Source organism: Leuciscus leuciscus, assembly GCF_965113295.1.
Source record: "Leuciscus leuciscus genome assembly, chromosome: 11".
Lineage (NCBI taxonomy): Eukaryota > Metazoa > Chordata > Actinopteri > Cypriniformes > Leuciscidae > Leuciscus > Leuciscus leuciscus.
The window spans coordinates 626,084-653,828 of NC_138735.1; the positions used below are offsets into that span (position 1 = coordinate 626,084).

At 44.0% G+C, this 27,745-nt stretch overlaps 1 protein-coding gene and 2 long non-coding RNA genes across 6 annotated transcripts in view; 1 reads left to right on the plus strand and 2 right to left on the minus strand.

The window, feature by feature from the left end:
- LOC309509733 overlaps positions 1-27,745 on the minus strand; it is a 310,786-nt gene that overhangs the window by 74,226 nt on the left and 208,815 nt on the right. The window lies entirely within an intron of this gene.
- The window catches only part of LOC309509735, a 183,645-nt gene that overhangs the window by 69,180 nt on the left and 86,720 nt on the right, over positions 1-27,745 (minus strand). The window lies entirely within an intron of this gene.
- Positions 1-27,745, plus strand: part of col15a1a (collagen, type XV, alpha 1a) — a 105,600-nt gene that overhangs the window by 12,021 nt on the left and 65,834 nt on the right. For all 4 annotated transcript variants that reach the window (XM_082184537.1, XM_082184539.1, XM_082184538.1 and 1 more), the window contains exon 3: positions 23,457-24,004. In XM_082184537.1, coding sequence (XP_082040663.1) covers positions 23,457-24,004 — 548 coding nt within the window. The remainder of the gene's footprint in view (positions 1-23,456; positions 24,005-27,745) is intronic.

Here is a 27,745-nt window from a genome sequence, read left to right on the forward strand (position 1 = left end):
ATAGAGTCGTGACATGAAGGAAGTGACAGGGAATGTTTAATGATAGTGTGAACAGATGCTCTTTCTCTCAGTGTCCTGTTTAACGTGTGTTTGTTGGTGAGTATAGAAGGTCTGATCACGCTGTGTTCACAGGCATGTTATGTTACATTAGTAGAAGAATATTTCTGTGTATGTCAGTCAGTCTTATAAAATACCTACACAATCTCCGGCAGTTCGTGACAATATCATGTTTTTAAAGTCTCGTAGCTTTGACTAATCAGCATAATCTGAGTGACTTTACCCACTTGAGTGACACTCACTCGAGCTTCAGCACATGTATACGGTTCAGCATCACGTCACTGTAATAATACAGACAACGCCAGTCTCCATCACTGTCGGCTCGTTTATCTGATCCAGCTCCACTTTTCTTCCTCTAAACCCACACCGGTCACTGAGCCGCTAATCACGGCTTTCCCGCGGTCATGATGAGGCTGTTGAAAGCTTAATGGAGAAAGCCACTATTGGCATCTGAGATACGGTGAATGTCTTTGTGTAGGTCTACACCTCGTGTGATGAGGAAACATGCAGTCAGATGCAAAGCTGATTCACATCATATGAAGGAAAGTCTTGCAAGGGCAGCTGAAAAATCTCATTATCACATCCTTCATTCATGAGGTAAATCGTATACCAGCCAATGTCATAAACTCCACGCCGCAGGGATTCATCCAGTGGTTCAGAGTTAACCAGCGCTGAGTTCATCAGATCCCAGATCATTGCTGAGATGACTTTTGTTGAGGTCAGTGACCCAGTGGAAACGTCTGTCACTTCATAATTGTCCAGGATTTAATGTGCATGGAACAACACACCATCACGCGATGTTAATGACATTGTTTACGAAGCTTGGCTTTTATCACAGTCTCCTATGGGAGCAAATCTACATTCACTCTCGGGATGAGAACCGTTATTGAGCTGATGACACGGATGTGAATTATAGGACATGATTTGTTGGACAGTCAAAAGATTTTTTTTAATGTTTCTGAAAGAGTCTCTTCTGCTCAAAGCTGTGTTTATTTGATCAAAAATACAGTAAAAACAGTGAAATATTATTATAATGTAAATCAGCTGTTCTCTATGTGAATATATAGTAAAGTGTAATTTATTCCTGTGATCAAATCTGAACTTCAGCATCATTACTCCAATCTTCAGTGTCACATGATCCTTCACAAATCACTCTAATATGATGATTTGATGCTCAAGAAACATTTATGATTATGATCAGTGTGTAAAACAGTTGTGCTGCTGCAGATTTCTGTGGAAACCGTCATACATTTTATTTCTCAGGATTCTTGAATGGATAGCAAGTTCAAAAGAACAGCATTTATTTGAAATAAAATATTTTGTAACATTAAAAATGTTTTTACTGTCACTTTTGATCAGTCGAATGCGTCCTTGATGAATAAAATTATTGATTTTGACACCAAAACTTTGAACAGTGGTGTATTTTAAATAAAATAATAATAATTCTATTGATAAGATCCTGTAATTCCACATAATTTCACAAATTCAAACCTGTGTGCAGAACCTCAGAAAAGTAAAGCCGTATAAATGAGTTTGAAAACCACTTTAATGTTTAGAGTTGTAAAAGGTATTGGTTCTGTAGATTGTTTGGAGAGTTGAAACACAAGCCGTCCGTCTCCTGTTGGAGCTCCTCCACTCGTGCGCTGGAGAACGTGTGCTGGTTCAGATCCGATGGCTGTCGGTGGCCCAGTAACACTGGCTCTTTCATGAGGAACTCTTTAGAAGTCGAGACTAGAGGCCAAATCAAAGACAATCTTCCCGAAAGTTCCCAGGCATCTCGAGGACATTAAGAGAGAGAGCAGTCGAAGATTCTTCCAGCAATAAAAGCCTCTGTGAGTCTGAGGAAGTCAGTGATCACTTTATGAGCTTAAATGTGTTCGGTTTAGAAGCCGTGTGATTGGCTGATGCCATTCGGATGTGCAGTGTAATAAAGTAACATGTGGCACTGTGCCAGCTGCACTGTTTATAGTCATTTATTTTCCTAGATGTGATTTCTTTAGTTTAAATCATTTGAAAGTGAATCTGCTGAGTATTATTTGAGCTGCTTCATGTACGAAAAGGCATATTAAACCCAGAGAAGAGCTTTAGTTACACTGAGAGTCACTACAGGAGAGCAGCTGTGTTTACGCCAGAGTCTCGGCTGGGTCTCACGGTTAGACTGGCAAACGTGTGTGTGTGTTTGTGTAACACTGGCCGGATCTGTGTGTGTGTGTGTGTGTGTGTGTGTTTGGTAACATTGGCCGGATGTGTGTGTGTGTGTGGTAACACTGGCCGGATGTGTGTGTGTGTGTGTGTGTGTGTGTCTGTGTGTGTCTGTGTGTGTGTGTGTGTGTGTGTGTGTGTGTGTGTGTGTGTGTGTGTGTTTGGTAACTCTGGCTGGATGTGTGTGTGTGTGTGTGTGTGTGTGTGTGTGTGTGTGTGTGTGTGTGTGTGTGTGTTTGGTAACATTGGCCGGATGTGTGTGTGTGTGTGGTAACACTGGCCGGATGTGTGTGTGTGTGTGTGTGTGTGTGTGTGTGTTTGGTAACATTGGCCGGATGTGTGTGTGTGTGTGGTAACACTGGCCGGATGTGTGTGTGTGTGTGTGTGTGTGTGTGTGTGTGTGTGTGTGTGTGTGTGTGTGTGTGTGTGTGTGTGTGTGTGTCTGTGTGTGTGTGTGTGTGTGTGTGTGTGTGTGTGTGTGTTTGGTAACTCTGGCTGGATGTGTGTGTGTGTGTGTGTGTGTGTGTGTGTGTGTGTGTGTGTGTGTGTGTGTGTGTGTGTGTGTGTGTGTGTGTGTGTTTGGTAACTCTGGCTGGGTGTGTGTGTGTGTGTGTGTGTGTGTGTGTGTGTGTTTGGTAACATTGGCCGGATGTGTGTGTGTGTGTGGTAACACTGGCCGGATGTGTGTGTGTGTGTGTGTGTGTGTGTGTGTCTGTGTGTGTGTGTGTGTGTGTGTTTGGTAACATTGGCCGGATGTGTGTGTGTGTGTGGTAACACTGGCCGGATGTGTGTGTGTGTGTGTGTGTGTGTGTGTGTGTGTGTGTGTGTGTGTGTGTGTGTGTGTGTGTGTGTGTGTGTGTGTGTGTGTGTGTGTGTGTGTGTGTCTGTGTGTGTGTGTGTGTGTGTGTGTGTGTGTGTGTGTGTGTGTTTGGTAACTCTGGCTGGATGTGTGTGTGTGTGTGTGTGTGTGTGTGTGTGTGTGTGTGTGTCTGTGTGTGTGTGTGTGTGTGTGTGTGTGTGTGTGTGTGTGTGTTTGGTAACTCTGGCTGGATGTGTGTGTGTGTGTGTGTGTGTGTGTGTGTGTGTGTGTGTGTGTGTGTGTGTGTGTGTGTGTGTGTGTGTGTGTGTGTGTGTCTGTGTGTGTGTGTGTGTGTGTGTGTGTGTGTGTGTGTGTGTGTTTGTGTAACACTGGCCGGATCTGTGTGTGTGTGTGTGTGTGTGTGTGTGTGTGTGTGTGTGTGTGTGTGTGTGTGTGTGTGTTTGGTAACATTGGCCGGATGTGTGTGTGTGTGTGGTAACACTGGCCGGATGTGTGTGTGTGTCTGTGTGTGTCTGTGTGTGTGTGTGTGTGTGTGTGTGTGTGTGTGTGTGTGTGTGTGTGTTTGGTAACTCTGGCTGGATGTGTGTGTGTGTGTGTGTGTGTGTGTGTGTGTGTGTGTTTGGTAACACTGGCTGGATTACTTCAGTCCCTTCACACATGGTCAGATGATCGATGGTCTTTATGGCGAAGGCTAAAAACGTTGATAAGAATAGAAATGATCATTTATCATGTTCTTTATTGGTTTACTGATTCTTTATATAAAGAAAATGAATTAGAACTGGCTCAGTATCATAGAAGTGGCTGTGCATTATATTCCATGATGTCTTGAATCCATACGAGTCTAATGTGAGGAACGGAACAAAAACAGTAATTATTCACTGAAAGTCCTAACTTCTTCTTAAAGTGTTTATGAGACTTTCATACGAGAACCACTGATCGTGAACACATCGTTCTTTTGCATCAGATCTTTTCTAAGAATCATTTGATCCAGTTGATTTGATCTGATCTACAGTAGTTCTCGAGTTCAACTCACTGATTCACTGATTCGGTTGCACTGATTCACTGATTCACTGATTCGGTTGCACTGATTCACAGATTCGGTTGCACTGATTCGGTTGCACTGATTCACTAACTCACTGATTCGGTTGCACTGATTCACTGACTCACTGATTCGGTTGCACTGATTCACTGACACACTGTTTCGTTTGCACTGATTCACTGATTCGGTTGCACAAAGTATTACATTTATAATAGAGATGCACCGATTGATCGGCTGGTGACCGGAATTGGCCGATTTTCACGTGATCGGCCGTGACCGGCGACCGGCCGGTCAGTCTGACAAATACCGATTTTATGCCGGTCAAATGCACTCGGGCGCCGCATGATTAACATCGCGCAACATCAGCATCACACGTGCACGCGGAACACACATGTAGGAAACCTCGTGAATTACGTTCAGACCGCAAGCGCGTATTTTTTTTCGGCGTGCATGTTAATCACAACGGGAGCAGGAGCAGCGCGTGAGCTTCAAGCAGGAGCGTCGCGAGCAGTGAAGCGCGTTTTTCGGCGCCGAGTCTATTTGCTGCACTGCTCACGCTCAATTAAAGGGAAAGCACACTTTTGATGGACAAAATAGCCTAAATAGGGTTTCACAAAAAAGTACCCAAAATGCACAGAACAATATTTATAGAAAATGTACCCATTTAAACTTGTTTTATTATTCAGTTTGTACAAGTGATTGCAATAGGCCTGTGTGTGTGTGCTTTGAGAAATATCTTTATACTGCAAGGCTATATTTATTAAATTTTTTATTTATATATTATTTTATCGCCATTCCCTGTTTTCATACAGACGTTTAGTTTGCTAAATACATACATACAAAAATGATTGGATATTGAATGTGAAAAGGAAATGGTTCTTCCATAACACTGCACAGCACTTTAGATGTGTGTGAATTACCCACACCTGGAGTAATTTCTATAGTTCTATTTTATAGTGTTTATCTGTTCAAAAAAATATGTACTATGCAAATTGTAAAATGTTCTATTACAGAAAAGATATAAAATAAATATTTGTGTGTGCTGCAGAGGTGTGGACTCGAGTCATGTGACTTGGACTCGAGTCAGACTCGAGTCATGAATTTGATGACTTCAGACTCGACTCGACAAAATGTACAAAGACTTGCAACTCGACTTGGACTTTAACATCAATGACTCGTGACTTCACTTGGACTTGCGCCTTTTGACTCGAGAAGACTTGCTACTTCCCATGAAAACTGGGGAAAAAAATGTCCACACGGCCGCGCCGCTCTCAGTTTATCTGCATCTGTGAAAAAAATGTGCACCAGCTGTATGCATGCAGCGAGCGCGCGCGCTGCCTGCACGACATCCAATCACTGTAGTCCCAATCACTGTAGTCCCACGTTGTTTTGATTCGACAGCATATAACGCCCGTTTCACACAAACTCCGTTTGCAGTGCGTATGCGCCAGCGGTGCGTATTTTTTTCCGTACCCATGTTAACAGGTTAGAGCTTTCACACTGCACACGGTTGCAGTCCGTCGATCCGTTCCAGGTGCGGTGCGTATACAACAGCAGTACAGAGATCGTTTCCGCACCGAGTCTATTTCTGCTGTGCTGCACATGTGCTGCACGCGCTGAATTAAAGTGACAGCGCATGTTTCGTGGTCAAAATGAACACAGATTGACCTAAAAATGTAGTAATTTCACCATAAACGCGATTAATTAAATAAAATGTAGTAATCTCACCATAAATGTATTTAATTAAATACTATTTTCACTTTAAGACCAGGGTAAAGCAAGGAAAACTACAATTTACCTCAACAAGGCGACATAATGAACGACACTCGTCTCATTCGTGGAGGTGGAAAAACATGTTCCTTGTGACATGCGAGATTTATTGTATTAATTTAAATATAAAATAAAAGACATGAGAGTCGGCTGTTTTTTTATACAAGTAGCCTACATGGTTAAATATTTGACCACTTGCTTTAGGAACTTAATATAAGTAGAAGTGATGCATTGAATAATAGGCCTACGTTGTTTAAATTGTGTTTAAACGTGCATAAGTCTATTAAAGAGTGTATATGCCTATATGTGTAAAGAGAATCGCAATGCTGAGACGTTAAGACCGGGGTAGCCTAAATCAAGGGAAAATACATATTTCAACAAGGCAACATAACACTCGTCTCATTCGTGGGGGTGGAAAAACAAGTTTTTTCAATTTTAAGTTTTAATTTAAAATGTAGGCTATGCGATTTTAATATAAGTACATGGTTAAATATTTTACCACTTGCTTGAGCAACTTAATATATAATTATATAAGAGTAATGCATTAAATAATACGTTGTTTAAATTGTATTTAAACGTGAATACGTCTACTAAAGAGTGTATACGTGTGTACAAAGAGAATCGCAATGCTGACAATTTTTTTTTTTTAAATAAAAGATGCTAATAACTTCTGGATTTGAAATACAAATAGTGAGTATGTATTTGTGGTACAGCCGCGGATCACGCACTGCAAACGCAGCATATGTGAAAGCACTATTGCACGTGCTGGTCTTGCACCGCATACACACTGCAACACGCATTCCAATTATATTATCAGGTTGGTCCAGTTTTTCAGAAGTGATCATTTTGAGGAGTGAGGATTTTATTGATGACATGTTTAAAAAGGTTTAGGCTAAAACGACCCATGTCTATTTGAAAGTTAAACTGTTTTGCAATATGAGGTTAATACAATACAGGACTGAAGCTGCATGCTGTGCATTGTTCTAGTGCAATATGCTGTTGAAATACAAGCATTTTTTGTGAAAATTAAATTTTCTGTTTTTTACTGTATTTGATTAATGTCATTGTATAAAAAGAGGTTTAAATAAATACAAATCTTACAGACGTACATGATTTGTATAAATTTTATTTCTGTGGTAAGAGGACTTGAAATGACTCGAAACTAAAATGGTAGGACTTTGGACTCGACTTGAGACTTGTTGGCTTTGACTTTTGACTCGACTCGGGACTTGCCTCATCTTTGACTCGACTTGACTCGGGACTCGAGGGCAAAGACTTGAGACTTACTTGTGACTTGCATAACAATGACTTTGTCCCACCTCTGGTGTGCTGTAAAGTGGTCAGAAAAAATGAAATCGGAATCGGCTAAAATCGGTATCGGCAGGTCAAACTTAATGAAAAATCGGAAATCGGAATCGGCCCAGAAAATTGTAATCGGTGCATCTCTAATTTATAATACTGTTATGTTGCTTTCATGTCCTTTTTGAAGCTTGAGCGCTTTATATTTTTCCCTGTGAGATGTTCAGGCGATCACTGTTCCTCAAAGCTCAGAAAGTGTAGTGTTGCTTTCAAACGGTATAAAGAAGAGAATTAAAGGAAACGATTAAAGGAATCAGTGCCAGAAGCCGTGAAGGCCGGTGTGATTTATAAGGAGATGAAGTGGGATGTATGTGTTCAGAGAGAGCGAGGGCTAATCTGAGAACCACAGTAGGGTGTGTGTGATGGCGTTCGCTGAGCTCAGCTGGATGTGTGCCTGCTGTGATTAGTGAGCTTGATATACTTTTACTACAAGTATTGAAATCTTGCATCAAATCTCTTCCTCCTTAGAAGAAACAGCCGAGCAAGTTTAATGGGTGTTCTGGGTGTTCTGGACGGGTGAAGCTGAGAAACCATGTGCTGTGTGTCGATAACACAGCTGACCTCCAGATTTAACCCGCTAAGACTCGCAGACTGAGTTGTTGTTCATGTAAAGATACTGGAACTGTGCAGATCCAGGCTTTTTTTCTGGAAACATCAGAACATTTCCCCTATGAAAAGCTAATGAAAAATGTTCTCTGAGAGTTTCTATTTCTCCTGAAGTGTCTGCAACGACTCATCAGTCATGTATAGCCAGAGAAGTGAGTCTGACTGCCACAAACCTGTCAAAACACTTTCCAGATCATTTGTAGACCCTCAGGTTTGGATTTCTCCGGCTGGATTCGCTGGTTTACGTGTGGATGCAGACGTGGAGTTCTTACACACGTTCAGTTGGACATCAGTAGGTCTCTCATTAAACACTACAGATTCATGCGGCTGGATAAGAGAAGACCAGCAGGTGTTAATTCATGAATAATTACACATGATCATGTTATAATTAGATCATCACACTATTAGAGTGTTTCAAACTGAACTACTGAATGACCCTCAAGCTGAATGAGTGGAGGCTTGTACCTGCGAGATGTCCCAGCGTCCAGCGTGTGTGTGAAGCCGTAACATCATGCTTAGCTGTCCTGTGGGAACCCGAGACGGACGGCTCTTCCCGGAGGAGTGGAGGAGCTCAGGGTGGGGGATGTGGGATGCCGTCGGCTTCAAGAGCTGTGTGTAATCGAGAAGCTCTCGGGAAAAACTCCCAACACACTCCGGGACTGAAGATATTTAATCAAATGCAGCGCTCTAAGTTATTGCTTCTCCTTAAGCAAGAAAAGCCTTGTTCTTGTGTGTGTGTGTGTGTGTGTGTGTGTCTGTGTCTTCTCACTTCTGATTATAATCAGATGGTTTATTACACCGCTGGCATGAAGACCTTTGGAAGAAGGATTATTATGTCATGCTATGGCGGATAATTGATAAATTGCTGGTATTAAAATTCTTTACTATATCGTCTATATAAATCAATGTGTCGATATGCTTTTGGGATATTCCCAGTCATGGAGTGTGTAATAAAGCTGTTGGTGAATGTAAAAGATCTGCAAAGTTTCACAGATCAAATGAGTTTTTGTCTAAAAGAAAGAAGTGATTCTGAACTGAAACGAGTCGTCAGTAATTCAGTCTCACAGATGAACCTGTGTAGGTTTGGAACTAATTTGCGTAATGTGGTGTTGATTGGCTGAGCAGTGTCTCTTAGCCCCGCCCTCAAACACTGTAGTGTAATCTGAGACTGGAAGAGTTTGGTTCGTGTTGTTCATGTGGAGAAGACACTGTTTTCTGAGATTGATACGGTAAAACCCACGCCATCATTACTGTTCATTTCTCCATCTGACCAATCAGAGCAGAGCAGCTCTCAGAGAGACGGGGTTTTCATTATTACCATTCATGCCAATTTTCATCCGGCAACTATTTGGATTTCATTGATAAATTGATCAGTGCATCACACTATACTCTTTTTTTTTTTTTTTGTGTGTGTGTGTCTGATTTTATACTATGTATAATTTTTGCAAGCATGTTATGGAATAAGTTTTCACAAGAGGCAAGATTTTTCCTGAAAACGGTCACGCCTGTTATATAAGATCTCAGTCGGTTCCCATTTTCCTTCCATTACTCTTGAGTTTCTCCTTCTCCTCTTCCTGTCCCCTTGGAAAGCCTCACTCATACGCTGAGCATCTGTAAGCAGAGGTGAAGAGAGATCCTAATGTTCCTCTAACTCACAGCGTCTCATGTTAGCATCGATCAGTCCTAGCATTAGTCGTGCAGTGAGAGAGGATTCGAGCGCTTTCTGATCTCCAACTTTCCCTGGAGTTTCCATGATTTCTTTGCCAATGTAAATGATGAGTCAGAAATGAACTTAGTTACTTTGGCTTTCTGAATCCCTGTCCACAACTGAGTGTACTACTGACCTGGAAGCAAACAAATGCTGTATTAGTTTAATAAAAGTAGCTTTATTGACTGATATTATCATTAGAAATTCCATTTGTTTTACTTCATGTTTTTAAAAAGCATTGTATTTCCCTTAATCTTATCTCAACATTGTCTCTTGGTCAAGACGTGCAAAACTCAAATATTAAAACAATCCCACATATTCTCCTTCCAGACAAGAGAACTGTGTTTGCTCACATTATTAGCGAGACTTTGCATGTTTGCACCGGTGTGTGTCTGACTGAGATCTGCTGATCTACACTGAGATGAAAAAGCATTTATCTTCCATTATTAGCCCTGGATTCGGGAGCATGACAGTATTCCCAGTAAAGGAGACGCACACAGATCTGTGGAACGTCAGGCAGAGGACTATTTGAAAGGCTTGATTTAGTCGGGCGGTGAAACACTGAGCGTTCAGGACGGAGACGCTCCTGGTCCTTCAGCGTCTGGATCGGGAACAAGAATGTGCTTCTCGAGGAGCGACTGCGAACACGTCCTTCAGAGTCTGAGTTAGAGAGATCACGGGACTAACCCGGAGCACAGAGAGACAGTGCGAACACGTCCTTCAGAGTCTGAGTTAGAGAGATCAGGACTTACCCGGAGTACAGAGAGACAGTGCGAACACGTCCTTCAGAGTCTGAGTTAGAGAGATCACGGGACTAACCCGGAGCACAGAGAGACAGTGCGAACACGTCCTTCAGAGTCTGTGTTAGAGAGATCACGGGACTAACCCGGAGTACAGAGAGACAGTGCGAACACGTCCTTCAGAGTCTGAGTTAGAGAGATCACGGGACTAACCCGGAGTACAGAGAGACAGTGCGAACACGTCCTTCAGAGTCTGTGTTAGAGAGATCACGGGACTAACCCGGAGTACAGAGAGACAGTGCGAACACGTTCTTCAGAGTCTGAGTTAGAGAGATCACGGGACTAACCCGGAGCACAGAGAGACAGTGCGAACACGTCCTTCAGAGTCTGAGTTAGAGAGATCACGGGACTAACCCGGAGCACAGAGAGACAGTGCGAACACGTCCTTCAGAGTCTGTGTTAGAGAGATCACGGGACTAACCCGGAGTACAGAGAGACAGTGCGAACACGTCCTTCAGAGTCTGAGTTAGAGAGATCACGGGACTAACCCGGAGCACAGAGAGACAGTGCGAACACGTCCTTCAGAGTCTGAGTTAGAGAGATCACGGGACTAACCCGGAGCACAGAGAGACAGTGCGAACACGTCCTTCAGAGTCTGAGTTAGAGAGATCACGGGACTAACCCGGAGCACAGAGAGACAGTGCGAACACGTCTTTCAGAGTCTGAGTTAGAGAGATCAGGACTAACCCGGAGCACAGAGAGACAGTGCAAACACGTCCTTCAGAGTCTGAGTTAGAGAGATCAGGACTAACCCGGAGCACAGAGAGACAGTGCGAACACGTCCTTCAGAGTCTGAGTTAGAGAGAGATCAGGACTAACCCGGAGCACAGAGAGACAGTGCGAACACGTCCTTCAGTCTGAGCTAGAGAGATCACGGGACTAACCCGGAGCACAGAGAGACAGTGCGAACACGTCCTTCAGTCTGAGTTAGAGAGATCAGGACTAACCCGGAGCACAGAGAGACAGTGCGAACACGTCCTTCAGTCTGAGTTAGAGAGATCACGGGACTAACCCGGAGCACAGAGAGACAGTGCGAACACGTCCTTCAGAGTCTGAGTTAGAGAGATCAGGACTAACCCGGAGCACAGAGAGACAGTGCGAACACGTCCTTCAGAGTCTGAGTTAGAAAGATCACGGGACTAACCCGGAGCACAGAGAGACAGTGCGAACACGTCCTTCAGAATCTGAGTTAGAGAGATCACGGGACTAACCCGGAGCACAGAGAGACAGTGCGAACACGTCCTTCAGAGTCTGAGTTAGAGAGATCACGGGACTAACCCGGAGCACAGAGAGACAGTGCGAACACGTCTTTCAGAGTCTGAGTTAGAGAGATCAGGACTAACCCGGAGCACAGAGAGACAGTGCAAACACGTCCTTCAGAGTCTGAGTTAGAGAGATCAGGACTAACCCGGAGCACAGAGAGAGTGCGAACACGTCCTTCAGAGTCTGAGTTAGAGAGAGATCAGGACTAACCCGGAGCACAGAGAGACAGTGCGAACACGTCCTTCAGTCTGAGTTAGAGAGATCACGGGACTAACCCGGAGCACAGAGAGACAGTGCGAACACGTCCTTCAGTCTGAGTTAGAGAGATCAGGACTAACCCGGAGCACAGAGAGACAGTGCGAACACGTCCTTCAGTCTGAGTTAGAGAGATCACGGGACTAACCCGGAGCACAGAGAGACAGTGCGAACACGTCCTTCAGAGTCTGAGTTAGAGAGATCAGGACTAACCCGGAGCACAGAGAGACAGTGCGAACACGTCCTTCAGAGTCTGAGTTAGAAAGATCACGGGACTAACCCGGAGCACAGAGAGACAGTGCGAACACGTCCTTCAGAATCTGAGTTAGAGAGATCACGGGACTAACCCGGAGCACAGAGAGACAGTGCGAACACGTCCTTCAGAGTCTGAGTTAGAGAGATCACGGGACTAACCCGGAGCACAGAGAGACAGTGCGAACACGTCTTTCAGAGTCTGAGTTAGAGAGATCAGGACTAACCCGGAGCACAGAGAGACAGTGCGAACACGTCCTTCAGAGTCTGAGTTAGAGAGAGATCAGGACTAACCCGGAGCACAGAGAGACAGTGCGAACACGTCCTTCAGTCTGAGTTAGAGAGATCACGGGACTAACCCGGAGCACAGAGAGACAGTGCGAACACGTCCTTCAGTCTGAGTTAGAGAGATCACGGGACTAACCCGGAGCACAGAGAGACAGTGCGAACACGTCCTTCAGTCTGAGTTAGAGAGATCAGGACTAACCCGGAGCACAGAGAGACAGTGCGAACACGTCCTTCAGTCTGAGTTAGAGAGATCACGGGACTAACCCGGAGCACAGAGAGACAGTGCGAACACGTCCTTCAGAGTCTGAGTTAGAGAGATCAGGACTAACCCGGAGCACAGAGAGACAGTGCGAACACGTCCTTCAGAGTCTGAGTTAGAGAGATCACGGGACTAACCCGGAGCACAGAGAGACAGTGCGAACACGTCCTTCAGAGTCTGAGTTAGAGAGATCACGGGACTAACCCGGAGCACAGAGAGACAGTGCGAACACGTCCTTCAGAGTCTGAGTTAGAGAGATCATGGGACTAACCCAGAGTACAGAGAGACAGTGCAAACACGTCCTTCAGAGTCTGAGTTAGAGAGATCAGGACTAAAGAGTTCCCTAAAGAACCTTTCAGTTCTTTCTTCTTTCTCTGAACATTGAAATAATCAGAAGAACCTTCTTAAACTATAAAGACCTTTTGCCCAATGAAAAGATTCCATGGATGTTAAAGGCTCTTCATGGGATCATCAATGCTAAAAAAGAAGGGATTTGTCAGTGCAGTGAATAAAACCCTTACAGCAACTGTTTCCAACACTGATAATAATCATAAATGTTTCTTGATCATCAAATCATCATATTAGAATGATTTCTGAAGGATCATGTGACACTGAAGACTGGAGTAAGGATGCTGAAAGTTCAGCTTTGATCACAGGAATAAATCACGCTTGACTATATATTCACATAGAAAACAGATGATTTACATTATAATAATATTTCACTGTTTCTACTGTATTCTTGATCAAATAAACGCAGCTTTGAGCAGAAGAGACTCTTTCAGACTCATGTAAAGTGATTCTCACTGGAGCCTGGTGTTGGCAGGCCTGTCCCATCTCCTCGGATCCGGCTGATGTGAGTGCAGGGACTCTGGCTCCGGGAATACAGCGATCCTGAAGGATTTCTGTGTGGATGTGGAGGAGTCGTGATGAACAGAGGAACAGATGTGTGTTAATAACCCGTGTCTGAAGCGGCTCGTGTGCCACAGTAAACACACTCCTTTCATTACTCAGCATCTGTATTATTCCCGTTGTCTTCTGTCTCCACACACAGCCGGCGCTCAATTAATCAGGAACTCTGAGGAAACCGATCCCGACTCGAGAGACGAGCGTAGCTTTAGCGGAGGGTCAGAACAACTGCAGGATCACTAGAGGATCTTCTGCCAAACCTGATCAATCATCATCAGTCGAAACACACACTAAATCTCCCGCTTCCTCCGGGACGATCACGGCACTTTATCAAGACACTCTTATACAGACAATCAGTGTTTGTTTGGTCAGGAGCATACACACACACACACATATATATATTTATTATAAATGATTGTGTGTTTTTTTGTGCAGTGTCTCTCTCTCTCTCTCTCTCTCTCTCTCCCTCTCTCTCTCTCTCTCTCTCTCTCTCTCTCTCTCCCTCTCTCTCTCTCTCTCTCTTGCGCTCTCTCCCCCTCTCTCTCTCTCTCTCTCTCTCTCTCTCTCTCTCTCTCTCTCTCTCTCTCTCTCTCTCTCTCTCTCTCTCTCTCTCGCACTCTCTCTCTCTCTCTCTCTCTCTCTCTCTCTCTCTGTCACTGATTAAATGTTTGCATTGTAAATTGCACTTGAAAGGGTTTTCTGCTACTTTGCACTCTGAAGCAAATGAAACAAGCAGGTGAGAGGCTGGTGTAAATGTTTGTGAAGAAATATAGCGTTCCCAAGTGTGTGTGTGTGTGTGTGTGTGTGTGTGTTCAGACTGACCTGCACCTGTGTGTGTGTGTGTGTGTGTGTGTGTGTGTGTGTGTGTGTTCACACGGACCTGCACCTGTGTGTGTGTGTGTGTGTGTGTGTGTTCACACTGACCTGCACCTGTAATAATAATAATTAATAATTCATTACATTTATATAGCGCTTTTCTCGGCACTCAAAGCGCTTTACATGGAAGGGGGGAATCTCCTCAACCACCACCAATGTGCAGCATCCACCTGGATGATGCGACGGCAGCCATATTGTGCCAGAACGCCCACCACACACCAGCTGTGTGTGTGTGTTCACACGGACCTGCACCTGTGTGTGTGTTTGTGTGTGTGTGTGTGTGTGTGTGTTCACACGGACCTGCACCTGTGTGTGTGTGTGTGTGTGTGTGTGTGTTCACACGGATCTGCACCTGTGTGTGTGTGTGTGTGTGTGTGTGTTCACACGGACCTGCGCTGCTTCCTGTCACTGATTCACACACTCGTGTCGATAATCACCCGACGGTCATGTGACCCGACAGACTGTTCATACTTTCCTCAGTTAAAGGACATTTATTAGTCAGAATGGCACAGTCTGACATTCAGTGAGTGATTTCACAAAGTGTGTGTTATTATTCCATACAGCGGACGTCATGAATGACATTTCACGAGGTCGTTTTGGAGCAACTGCTAAACTGCAATATTTTCCCAGATTTGACTCGTTCATGTTCCAGAAAAGAAAAGCCCAGGCCGGCTCTCGTCCTCAGAGAGGAGAAGATGTGGAGCGCAGAGAGTTTGTGTTACACTGACGCTGTGTGAAACTCACAAACAACACAAATTGTTAGTGTTTACTTTGATATCAGTCTCTTTGAGGAATAAAATATTTGAAAACGAAGTATTGAAGGCCAGTGTATTAGATCAGGTCTCTGTGTCTGTGAGTTCTGCTGTTGGTATTAATGCGCATACATCGATTCATGACGCAGTGATGATGAAGGCCGGATCAAACGCATGTGATGGATTAGTGTGTTTGCTCTCAGTAATGTGACTTGCTGAACGTTCACTGAAACTCAAGGCTTCATTGAGTCCTCTCTGGAAAACTCAACCTCAGCACCGGATAGAGCCACACACACACACACACACACACACAACACACACACACACACACACACACACACACACACACACACACACACACACACACACACACACACACACACACACACACACTCACACACACACACACACACATGCACCCCCCAGCACGCTCGTTTACTGCCCTGGTGGTCGAATGAAAGCGTGTGTGTTTGGTCTTCAGATCTGCAGTAGTACAGTGTGTGTACAGTGTGTCTGATCATTTCACAGATTTACACTGAAGTACAGCATCTGTAATGAGTGAAACTAGTTTAATACTGACCAACCAAACCACAGATAGAGGTGCAATATAATATACAGTTTAGTTAATAAAACTTTTTATGTTTTTAAGTAGACTTTTTATTTTTTGAAAGAAATGTAATCTTTTATTCATCAAAGTCACATTAAACCGATCAAAAGTGACAGTAAAGACATTTATAATGTTACAAAAAGATGCTATTTCAAATAAATGCTGAACTTTCTATTCATCAAAGAATCCTGAAAAATTAAATGTATGATAGTTTCCACTAAAATCTGAAGCAGCAAAACTGTTTTAAACACCGATAATAATCATAAATGTTTATTGAGCATCAAATCATCATATTAGAATGATTTGTGAAGGATCATGTGACACTGAAGACTGCAGTAATGATGCTGAAAATTCATTTGATATTCACATAGAAAACACTGCGTCGTTAAAAACGACTCTTTGGGGGACGCTCCCTGAGCGCGCGCCTCTGAAGTATCAATGAAACTATTCCAATCCTGACTGGTGTTGCGTCATGACATAACATGTGACGGCATACCCGGAAGTATAAATAGACATGACTCCCAGGCATGAAGGGGCGTGGCAAGACGACGCGGTGTCTCGTTCCCTTCTCAGGGAACAAGGGTTACAGACGTAACCCGAGACGTTCCCTTTCGAGGGAACTCGCACTGCGTCGTTAAAAACGACTCTTTGGGGAACGAATACCCACTATGCCACGCATCAAAATGCCTGCCCCTGTGTGAAACTGTATCAGGCACAAGCTAGGGCGAGAGCACCCGCGCACCGGGCGTATTAGGGAGGTGCAGACTATAAAACCTGATAAAAGTGTGTGGGGTAGCCCAACCGGCTGCCTCACAGATCTCCTGGAGGGGTACCCCCGAGTAGAGGGCCCTAGAGGAAGCCATGCTTCTAGTGGAATGAGCCCTTATGGCCAAAGGTGAAGGCAGATTGCGGACCTGGTAGGCCGAGACAATAGCATGTACAATCCAGTTACTGATTGTTTGCTTGGATGCAGGGAGCCCCTTCTTCCCAAAACACACTAACAGTTGGTCCGACCTCCTCCAAGAAGAGGACCTCTCAAGGTAAATACTCAATGCTCTGACAGGACAAAGCACGTGGAGTCTCTCTTCTTCTGCCGACACATGTGGTGGAGGATGAAATGCCTGCAGGACCGTAGACCTTGCCACCTTGGAAGGCACCTTGGGCACATAGCCAGGTCTCGGATGCAAGATGGCCTTAACTCCTCCCGGGGAAAACTCCAAGCAAGCTGGCGAAACTGCCAGGGCTTGGAGATCTCCCACCCTCTTTAGCGAGGTAAAGGCTAAGAGAAATGCCATCTTAAACGTGGCTATAATCCACAGCAGAAGGATAGGAGACACGAGATGAGTGGGGTTTATCCCATGATTTTGAGATCTCTTTGTGTAAATCAGGGAAAAATGGTAATCCCCGGCGCTGAGGTTGTGAGCGGTGCTGCAGGAAGCGCTCATCTAGCTTGCTTTTATTTTGCACTTCCTGCTTATCAAGTGGCCAGTTGATGTTGAGTCTGGCCACTGCACGCGTCACAACCTCAACGAGCTCCTCATAAGCGGGGAACGTGAACTGGCGAGTCTAATTCACGTTCGTCCGCCTCGATGCTGAGTACATCCACTTCCTCTGAAGCAGATAACTCAAGCATCGGACCCTCGTCACGGGCAGAAGAAGCCACAGCGCGGGCTTCTGCACCATGATCAGGGGCTTCAGAACCTTCAGATGAAGAATGAGAAGGTGCCGCAGCAGTCTCATTCTCATCTGCAAGGTCCTTTTGCGAACCCCACGATCTGAGTCACCGCGCCGCCTCAACGGACGCGGGACTCGAACCGCGGGGAATGCGAGCCTGGCCATCCTCATCAAAGACAGCCGGGAGCGCAGCACTCTGATAGGAAGAGATTCACGATGACCGCAAGCAGCCCCCTCGAGATCTGCCCGGCGTGCTGCACTCCCAAACAGTCCACACACAACTGATGTGTGTCCCCACCCATGATATATCTAGGGCAGGGGTGCACACATTTCTTGAACTGCTCACTCGCCATAATAATGATCAGATACGTGACAAACAACACCAAATATAACAGACAGAACAGAGAGCGCTTGCTGAAGAGCGAAAGCTAACGTGCGTGTGTGCCGGGGTCTATTTATACTTCCAGGTATGCCGTCACATGTTTACATTTTTCATTTATTCATTTAGCTGACGCTTTTATCCAAAGCGACTTACAATTGCTATATATGTCAGAGGTCGCACGCCTCTGGAGCAACTAGGGGTTAAGTGTCTTGCTCAGGGACACATTGGTGTCTCACAGTGGATTCGAACCCGGGTCTCTCATACCAAAGGCATGTGTCTTATCCATTGCGCCACTACCACCCCCTGCGTCATGACATGTTACGTCATGACGCAACACCAATCAGGATTGGAATAGTTTCATTCATACTTCAGAGGCGCGCGCTCAGGGAGCGTCCCCAAAGAGTCGTTTTTAACAACGCAGTGCGAGTTCCCTCGAAAGGGAACAGCTGATTTACACTGGAATAATCAAATAAACGCAGCTTTGGTGAGCATAAAATATTTTGACCAGTAGTTTTTGCAATTCCTCAATATAACAGTTATTGACAAGTATTGAAAGTTACACTCCTGATAGTAAATAAACAGTGAATTTGTTGAAGTAATCTTTATCTTTGACCGCTTTACTTTCGCTGATACCCTGAGGAACTCTGATATCAAAGGCCGGTAGGAAATCCGCTGTTTGTGTCTGGGTTAAAGTGGGCAAAGAAGGGAAACGTTGGGAAACGCTGGACTCTGGAGTGGTGTGCTGAAGGGAGTGGCAGAAGAGGATAATTGTTCAGAGACTGTGATAAGGCTGATCCGGCTCTGGCTGTCCTGAAGCCAAGGTCAGCGGCACTAAACTCATTATAAACACAGTACGATTCGCCAAGTGTGACCGAAAACATATGATGTTGCTCATTGGACTTTTATTCACATTGCATGTGTTATACTAATTTATGTATTTTTTGTTATACATTTGGTGTTCATCAAGTGACAATCCTCAGGAATGGTCAAAGCACGCCCTTCGCTCCGCTCGCTCACTCGAGGCTCATGGGAAGGCTCTATAGACTCAGGCCAAAGTCAAACCTCATTCTGGACTGATGAGATCCCTTCATTCTGCCTTCGCTCTTTTACACAGTCACTCATGTCCTGGAATCCACACAGATCCAGGAAATCCCTGAGTCAGTCATCAGCATCATGCTTGGTCTGAAGCTTTACTAATTTTGTAATTACTAATTAGATTATGTATCTGTGACTTGCTAACTCTGTGTTTCATGATCGTGTTCACTTCCAGTGGCCACTGCCATGAATATCTGTGGGTTTCTCCTCATTTCTCCTCATTTGTGCTGCTTTTTCTGATCTTACTCTCTGGGATTCAAGGATCATATATAATTGGAACGCAAACAGAAAAATATTTACCGTTAACATTTAAATGTATTACACAGCCAATGGTTGTTGTGGAGAACGGATCACATGTTGAGCTTTCACAGTTTTACAGCCGCAGTGGTTTCTGGGTAATGTTCAGGAATACTGTACTTTAAAGCACCAGTGACCAAAGGAACGGCAATATTCTTCTATTTATTTTTGATGCACATTGATTTGTAATGTGCTTTTTTTGAATGTATTTAAAGCATTTAAATATATTCTCTTTCTAAACAGATTGTGATTGGAATAGTTCGTCATATTAGGCAAAAAAAAGCTCTATTGTGTACATTTACAAATCAGTAAACTTCAATTTAGAGTTTTTTTTTTTTTTTTACCATGTTGTAGTGTTTTAATTTTTAAAGCTTATTCCCAACCTCGTCCGGCTCTTTTAACGAGCCCATGATCAACACATCTGCCCAAGCCCTTCAACCTTTGGTCTATTCCACAGAAAACATTCCCAATAAGCCATAATGTTCTCCTTGTTACTCATCCTGACATTGACCTCGATCCACTGAGAGCCGATAACTCAAGCCTTCATCTCTCCACCAGAAGCCTTGTACTGGCGATCTTCAGGCTAAAGGCACATCTGGTCTGGAGTCATAAAAGTGCAATAAAGACACAAATGTCTTTATACTTGCTAAGCGTTTCCACTAGTTGCACAACAGACTGGTGAAACTGGGAAAATTTATAGTCTTTGATTCATGAATGGCCAAATGTGTGCAAGTCAATAAATTATGAACAGATTATTGCTGTCATTATTGTGTGTGTTTACATGCACAGCAATATTTTTACTGGTTTACATGCATGTAAGCATTTACACTGTGATGCATGTAAATCTCAAAACTCAAAGCTATGCATTAATTCATGCATGTAAAGAGGTCAAAATTTCATATAACCTTTCAAGTGCATGTCATAACGCCTTTAATATCCTCTTCAGAAAAGGTAAAGTTGGCATGAAATAAAAATTAACCCTATTTATTTTCTTAAGGTGTGTTACTGGGTTTATTGTGGATGATTTATCTGTGCCTTTATAATATATACTTTTTTTTTTTTTTTTACTGACTTTTTTTTAGGATTTAGAAGTTGATAGTAAATTTTACTAATAGTTAAAAAGATGGGAAGTATCACATTGAATTCATTATTTTGTTGTAAAGCATATTCCAATAATCTTGGTTTCTTTTTCAACTTCGAAAAATAATTTTTACAGTGTTTATAATCTTTCACATCTGCCTCGGTTCCGGTACTCAACGCTCCCTTTACACAGTCCAGTCAACAACTGACAGATTAAAGCTCTGCCACATGTTTCTCCGGTATATACTCCTGTAATATACATCACAGCCACATGTTTCTCCGGTATATACTCCTGTAATATACATCACAGTCCTCAATGACTCCTTCATGACTTCACAGGGTATCTCTGTTCTCTTGGAGTCAGACTAGATCTTCTAAACAATAATACTGAACATGATAAAGTCCTCTCTCATCTGAGCTGACTGGCCCTCGTGCTTCCCGCTGGTGTGTGTAGTTGTGTAGTTGTGTTAGAGTCGAGATGGGAGTCCGCTCCACCCTGCAGATGTGGAGTCCACTGATAGTCTGCTAAACTTCAGCATTTCTCAACATGAACATGATTTTTTTCCCACATGATGATGTTAGGATGTAACGTAGGCTCTATGCTGTCCACACTGCGTCTGCTCTTCTAGAAGTGGGTTCAGTGAAGGTTACTGGTGTCAGGGAGGCTGAACGTCCTCTAGGTCCCATCACCAGCTTTCTGACTCTACACTCTCTTTACTGGTTTGATTTAGAACAGCTGCAGTGAATCTTGAGTATAAACATTTGCACTTTGGTTGTTATGACTCATGGATTTGTGTTTAGACAACACAAACACAGTCTTAACAATAGCTAGGGCTGCACGATTAATCTCAGTTAACGCAAAATTGCACTTAAACCGATTTGGCTTATTGTGATTTTGAAATCGCAAAGGCAGCGATTATTTGTAATGTGCAGCTTGTCAGTGAAGCACAGCTCTGGGATCAGTCAACGCTGCTCTGGGATCAGTGAACGCTGCTCTGGGATTAGTGAAGCACAGCTCTGGGATAACTGGAGTAGATAACCAATGGCGTCGCAGCGTCTCTAATGTTGGTTTGGTGTTTCTGAAACGCCAGAGTCGAAGTGTGTGATCAGAATGATTTGGTGTAATTCCCTCCAGAAGCGTCTCACACACACGAGTGTGTTCCCGAACACCAGCATCCGAACGCTAGAGAACACGACAGCGTTTACTGTGTTTCGTCTGACGCTCGAGACACACTCGTTTATGATGGAGGGAGAAACAGCCACAATCCAGAAACTTACAGTTTATCATTATTACTCATATTTTCTGCCAATTTCCCAGGAAGTGACGATTTTGTTATTTTGAACTTGGTATGGAAAAACAAATATTCGAAGCGATATTCCAATTTTGCGCACAAGTTCGTAACTTTGGATGAAAACAGCTAATGCACCGGGAATGGGAGATTCCTGAACTCCAGCTGGCGTTTGTGACAGAAGGCTCAGTATCATGATGTACAGTATTGAGCATTAGTGTACAGCAGAAACCCTGAGTTCCACCTTAAGTTGTGCTGTGAGTGCTTAGATAGCAGTGGCGTCTCTTTCTTCAGGCTGTGGTGTTTCCTCACAAGCCCAGTTGTACAGGCACGTTCTTCACAGCGGTTCTATTAGCCCACGCTAACCGCTTCCAGATGATGGTGTCTCGTCACAGAGCGAGCGATTGTTTGCGCTCCTCGACTCTAATCAAGACCATGTGTGGATCCAGGTCTTCAGCAAGGACTCGCGACTCGAGCGTCGGCTGATACGGCCTCAGCTTGATGTGCTCGGGGGGGTAGATGTGAATGAAGCCGATCTGTGATTAGCGCAGGCTCTGGTATACAGTAGTTCGGGGCTGTTAGGGTTTCTCATCTGCAAGGGAAACAGAAGCTGACTGAAGTGGAGGGGAATGAAGATGTAGGACCTGGAGGGAGTTTACAGCCCCGGATGAAGTGTGTGTGTAATAAAACTGCAGGGCTGTTGGCCGCCGCTCAGCACATAAACAGGAAAATGCTGGGAGAGATTATAAAGACCTTCATTTTGAGAGGAATTATTCGCTGGAGATTATAATAATGTCTCGTATTTTGTAAAACATGCATTGCTCTCCAATTCCTCAAGCAACACTGATCATAATCATAAATGTTTCTTGAGCATCAAATCCTCATATTAGAGTGATTTCTGAAGGATCATGTGACACTGAAGACTGGAGTAATGATGCTGAACATTCAGCTTTGATCACAGGAATAAATTACACTAATATATACACAACCAAAAATATAAATTTTTAAATCTTTTATGTAAAATTTTTAAATAAAAATATAAATCACCATATATAAATTTTGATATTTTTTCACTAGTGTGATCAGGACACTATAGTTCATTTATGTAAGTGAGGAGAGCAAAATAAAGTAAACTGTGACATATTATACACAGAAACTCTTCATACAGGGACTACCAGTGACATTATAAAAAATTGTGACCAAAAAATTATTGTGACACTTTGAGCTGATCATGTTTTGCTGAAGTGTTTTGTCTTTAATTGCTAATGCTCTTTTTATACACAGACTGAACAAAATGAAGAATTGCTTGGTGATTGGTTGAGCTAAACTGGTATTATCTAATTGTGTAGTTAAATTTAACAGCTGACAGATATTCAACATAATTCATGTGTGAGACAGTCTAACAGAAGGACGGACAAAACCAGTCAAATATCAACTGAGTTCTGCTCATATTTTATTAACATTTTCTAAACTATAGCGGATAAACTGATAATGTGAGAAATGTGGAAGGAGTCTGAATAACTTTTGGTTTGACTGTAGAAAACATTGGTTTTACATTGGAATAATTTTGATGATGTTTTTCAGTAGTCAAATGCTAGTATGTTGCTAAGCTAACTATTGGGTCAAATTGCACATTGCAAATGCGATGTTACGTGAGACAGAATGCAGATTTAGATCATATTCACTGACACTCTCTGGCTCCTGTGGCCTGAGGCTGCTGACTCTCCCAGTATTAACCACTGCTGTGTGTGTGTGTGTGTGTGTGTGTGTGTGTGTGTGTGTGTGTGTGTGTGTGTGTGTGTGTGTGTGTGTGTGTGTAGAGAGTGGCTCTGGCGGGCAGCTGGACCTGACGGAGCTCATCGGCGTGCCCTTGCCCCCGTCGGTCTCCTTCATCACCGGCTTCGAGGGATTCCCCGCGTACAGCTTCGGGCCGGACGCTAACGTGGGCCGCCTCACGCGCTCCTTCATCCCCGACCCGTTCTACCGTGACTTCGCCATCATCGTCACGGCCAAACCCAGCAGCCGTCGAGGAGGAGTGCTGTTTGCCATCACTGACGCCCTGCAGAAGCTGGTGCACCTGGGCGTGGCGCTGGCGCCGGTGGAGGACGGGTCTCAGCGTGTGCTCCTGTACTACAGCGAGCCCGGAGACACACACACGCGTGAGGCCGCCTCCTTCAAGATGGCGGAGCTCACGGGCCGCTGGGCCAGATTCACTCTGGCGGTGCAGGGGGAGGAGGTGAAGCTCTACATGGACTGTGAGGAACACCATCGCGTGGCCTTCCACCGGAGCCAACACTCACTCTCCTTCCAGCCCAGCTCCGGCATCTTCATCGGGAACGCTGGAGGAACACGGATGGAGCCCTTCGTGGTGAGTTTCTGATTTCGTATTTACACACTGGTTCTGATCCAAACCCTCGCCTTCTACAGCAGCGTCTGAAAGTCCCCCTGTACTCAATAACTGTATCCCTTAAAACTCATCTTTGATCACCAAAAGGACATATTTAAACGTTTTTACCTTGAAAAGAATGTCTTCATGACTTAAAATATCTTGAATGTAACTCGACACCCTTGCCTCATTTAGTATGCGCGGTTCTATGAATATGCAAATGAGCCCCACCTCCACTCACTCACTCAGCTCAGAGATCCACTAGTTGACGATCACACGTTGATCTGATTGGTTACAAGGTAGTTTGTGATGTCAGAAACACCAGCGATTTCAAAGCGTGTGTTTGAGACTGTCTTTGGTTCACTGCAGTTTTAAGGAGGAAATACTCAGCAATGGTGTCGACATATTAATTTACACATGGTTTGTCTTAAAGCATATTAAAAACACCACATAGACACATAAACAACATTAAAACGCTGGATTTACACCACAGCGGGACTTTTAAGTAAATCGTAATAATATAATTTAATAATAAATTAGTATTTAATGTTTGTGTACACACACATTTGGTATGTGAGATTAGAGAGAATATTATGGATCATTATTAAATGAGATATTTTTGCAACACATCATATTTTTGTTTAATGCCCTGGTTAGGCTGTTACGAGGTTTGGGACGAGGTGTTTGATGACCACGTTTGTGTGTTTAGCATCACTATATAACGTGTTTCTTCATGATCCTGTAGTGTCGACTGGCTCGTGTCTGTTAACCTTTAAACTGAACTTCCTCACAGCGTAGAATACCATAAAGTCAAGTCAAGTCAAGTCAAGTTTATTTGTATAGCGCTTTTCACAATACAGATTGTATCAAAGCAGCTTCACAGTATTAAATTAAAATAATACAACAAAGTTTGTTTCAAGAGGAATTTATTGATTGATAAAATTAAATTAAATATCCCCAAAATATCCCCAACTGAGCAAGCCAAAGGCAACAGTGGCAAGGAACCGAAAAACTCCATCAAGTGACCTAATGGTGTCCTAAAACTCCATCAGGTGACCTAAACCACAGTAAAGTTGCATAGCACATTAATCACAGTTTATCACAGGAATGTTGTGATGACCATGGTTGTGCACGGTTGTTGTTTTTCATAAAGGAAAACAACAAAAGACATGCATCGTCTCTAAAGCAATTAAAGTGCGTATATTAACATGAGCGGCTCCACAAACGTCACGACACAGATGTGTCATATAACCGTCAGGCGGAGACGCCAACACATTGATTTGTGGCTCGTTCACATTCTGAACAACATTGGACAACATCAGCCTCGCCACAAGACAGACAACGTGGCAGTCCTACACCACTGGAGACATGAGAACGGACTTGTATTTTAATTTTCTTCCCCCTTTTTGGACCCCTAAAGTGCATGGATTTATGTTTCCCCTTTTCTCTTCTCTCACAAAGAAAGAAAACACTTTTAAAGGAAAGTTCATTCAAAATAGAACTTCTTCAGTTACTCTGATCATATCGTTCCTGATTTTCTTTCTGACATAAAACACACAAGGAGATGTTCAGCACAATGTCCAAGCTGCTCTTTTCCATGCAATGCAAGTAAACAGTGAATTCGGTTTATTCACCTCAGATTTAGAAAATAAATGAAAGGATTTGGTTGCGAGTGCAGTGCTCTTGCAGAGAGACTCCGCCCACACGCTCTTCTGATTGGCTGAGAGTTTTGATTGATTTGGTTACGAGTGCAGTGCTCTTGCAGAGAGACTCCGCCCACAGGCTCTTCTGATTGTCTGTGAGTTTCGATTGATTTGGTTGCGAGTGCAGTGCTCTTGCAGAGAGACTCCGCCCACAGGCTCTTCTGATTGGCTGTGAGTTTTGATTGATTTGGTTGCAAGTTATACATACCTATGTATAAATGTATAGGATAACGCAATGTAAGTCGCTTTGGATAAATGCGTCTGCCAAATGCATAAATGTAAATGTAAATGCGAGTGCAGTGCTCTTGCAGAGAGACTCCGCCCACACACTCTTCTGATTGGCTGTGAGTTTTGATTGATTTGGCTGTGAGTGCAGTGCTGTTGCAGAGAGACTCCGCCCATAAGCTCTTCTGATTGGCTGTCAGTTTCGACTGATTTGGTTGCGAGTGCAGTGCTCTTGCAGAGAGACTCCGCCCACACACTCTTCTGATTGGCTGTGAGTTTTGATTGATTTGGTTACGAGTGCAGTGCTCTTGCAGAGAGACTCCGCCCATAAGCTCTTCTGATTGGCTGTCAGTTTCGACTGATTTGGTTGCGAGTGCAGTGCGCTTGCAGAGAGACTCCGCCCATAAGCTCTTCTTATTGGCTGTGAGTTTTGATTGATTTGGTTGCGAGTGCAGTGCGCTTGCAGAGAGACTCCGCCCATAAGCTCTTCTGATTGGCTGTGAGTTTTGATTGATTTGGTTGCGAGTGCAGTGCGCTTGCAGAGAGACTCCGCCCATAAGCTCTTCTGATTAGCTGTGAGTTTTGATTGATTTGGTTGCGTCCCAGAGTCTTGTGTCTGGTGTGGATAGACATCTACAGTGTGACTGCATGCCGGTATTTAAAAATCTTGCTTGGGAGATTAAATAAAACATAACAGTTCTGCTAATTGGTTACAAAATGCGACCTTTCATTCTTTTATGTTGACCAGATGAGTGTGTTTGGAAACGAGGCCAGACACGGCTGTCTCATTGTACTTCAGTGTAGATGCCAAGAGACAGAACACACACACACACACTCACACTCACACACACTCACACTCACACACACACACACACACACACACACACACACACACACACACACACTCACACTCACACTCACACACACTCACACTCACACACACACACACACACACACACACACACACACACACACACACACACACACACTCACACTCACACACACACACACACACACACACACACACACACCACAGGATTGGCCTACTCTTTAGAATTTGCATGTGCTGTCATTTGGCTGAACACACACACACACACGTTTGGCTGAACACACACACACACACACACACACACACACACACACACACACACACACACACACACACACACACACACACATACACACACACACACACACACACACGTTTGGCTGAACACACACACATACACACACACACACGTTTGGCTGAACACACACACACACACACACACACACACACACACACGTTTGGCTGAACACACACACACACACACACACACACACACACACACACACACACACACACACACACACACACACACATACACACACACACGTTTGGCTGAACACACACACACACTCACATTTTGGCTGAACACACACACGTTTGGCTGAACACACACACACACACACACACACACACACACACACACACACACACACACACACACACACACACACACACACACACACACACACACACACACACACACACATTTTGGCTGAACACACACACACGGTTTGGCCGAACACACACACGTTTGGCTGAACACACACACACACACACACACGTTTGGCCGAACACACACACGTTTGGCTGAACACACACACACACACACGTTTGGCTGAACACACACACACGTTTGGCTGAACACACACACACACACACACACACACACACGTTTGGCTGAACACACACACACACACACACACACACACACACACACACACACACACACGTTTGGCTGAACACACA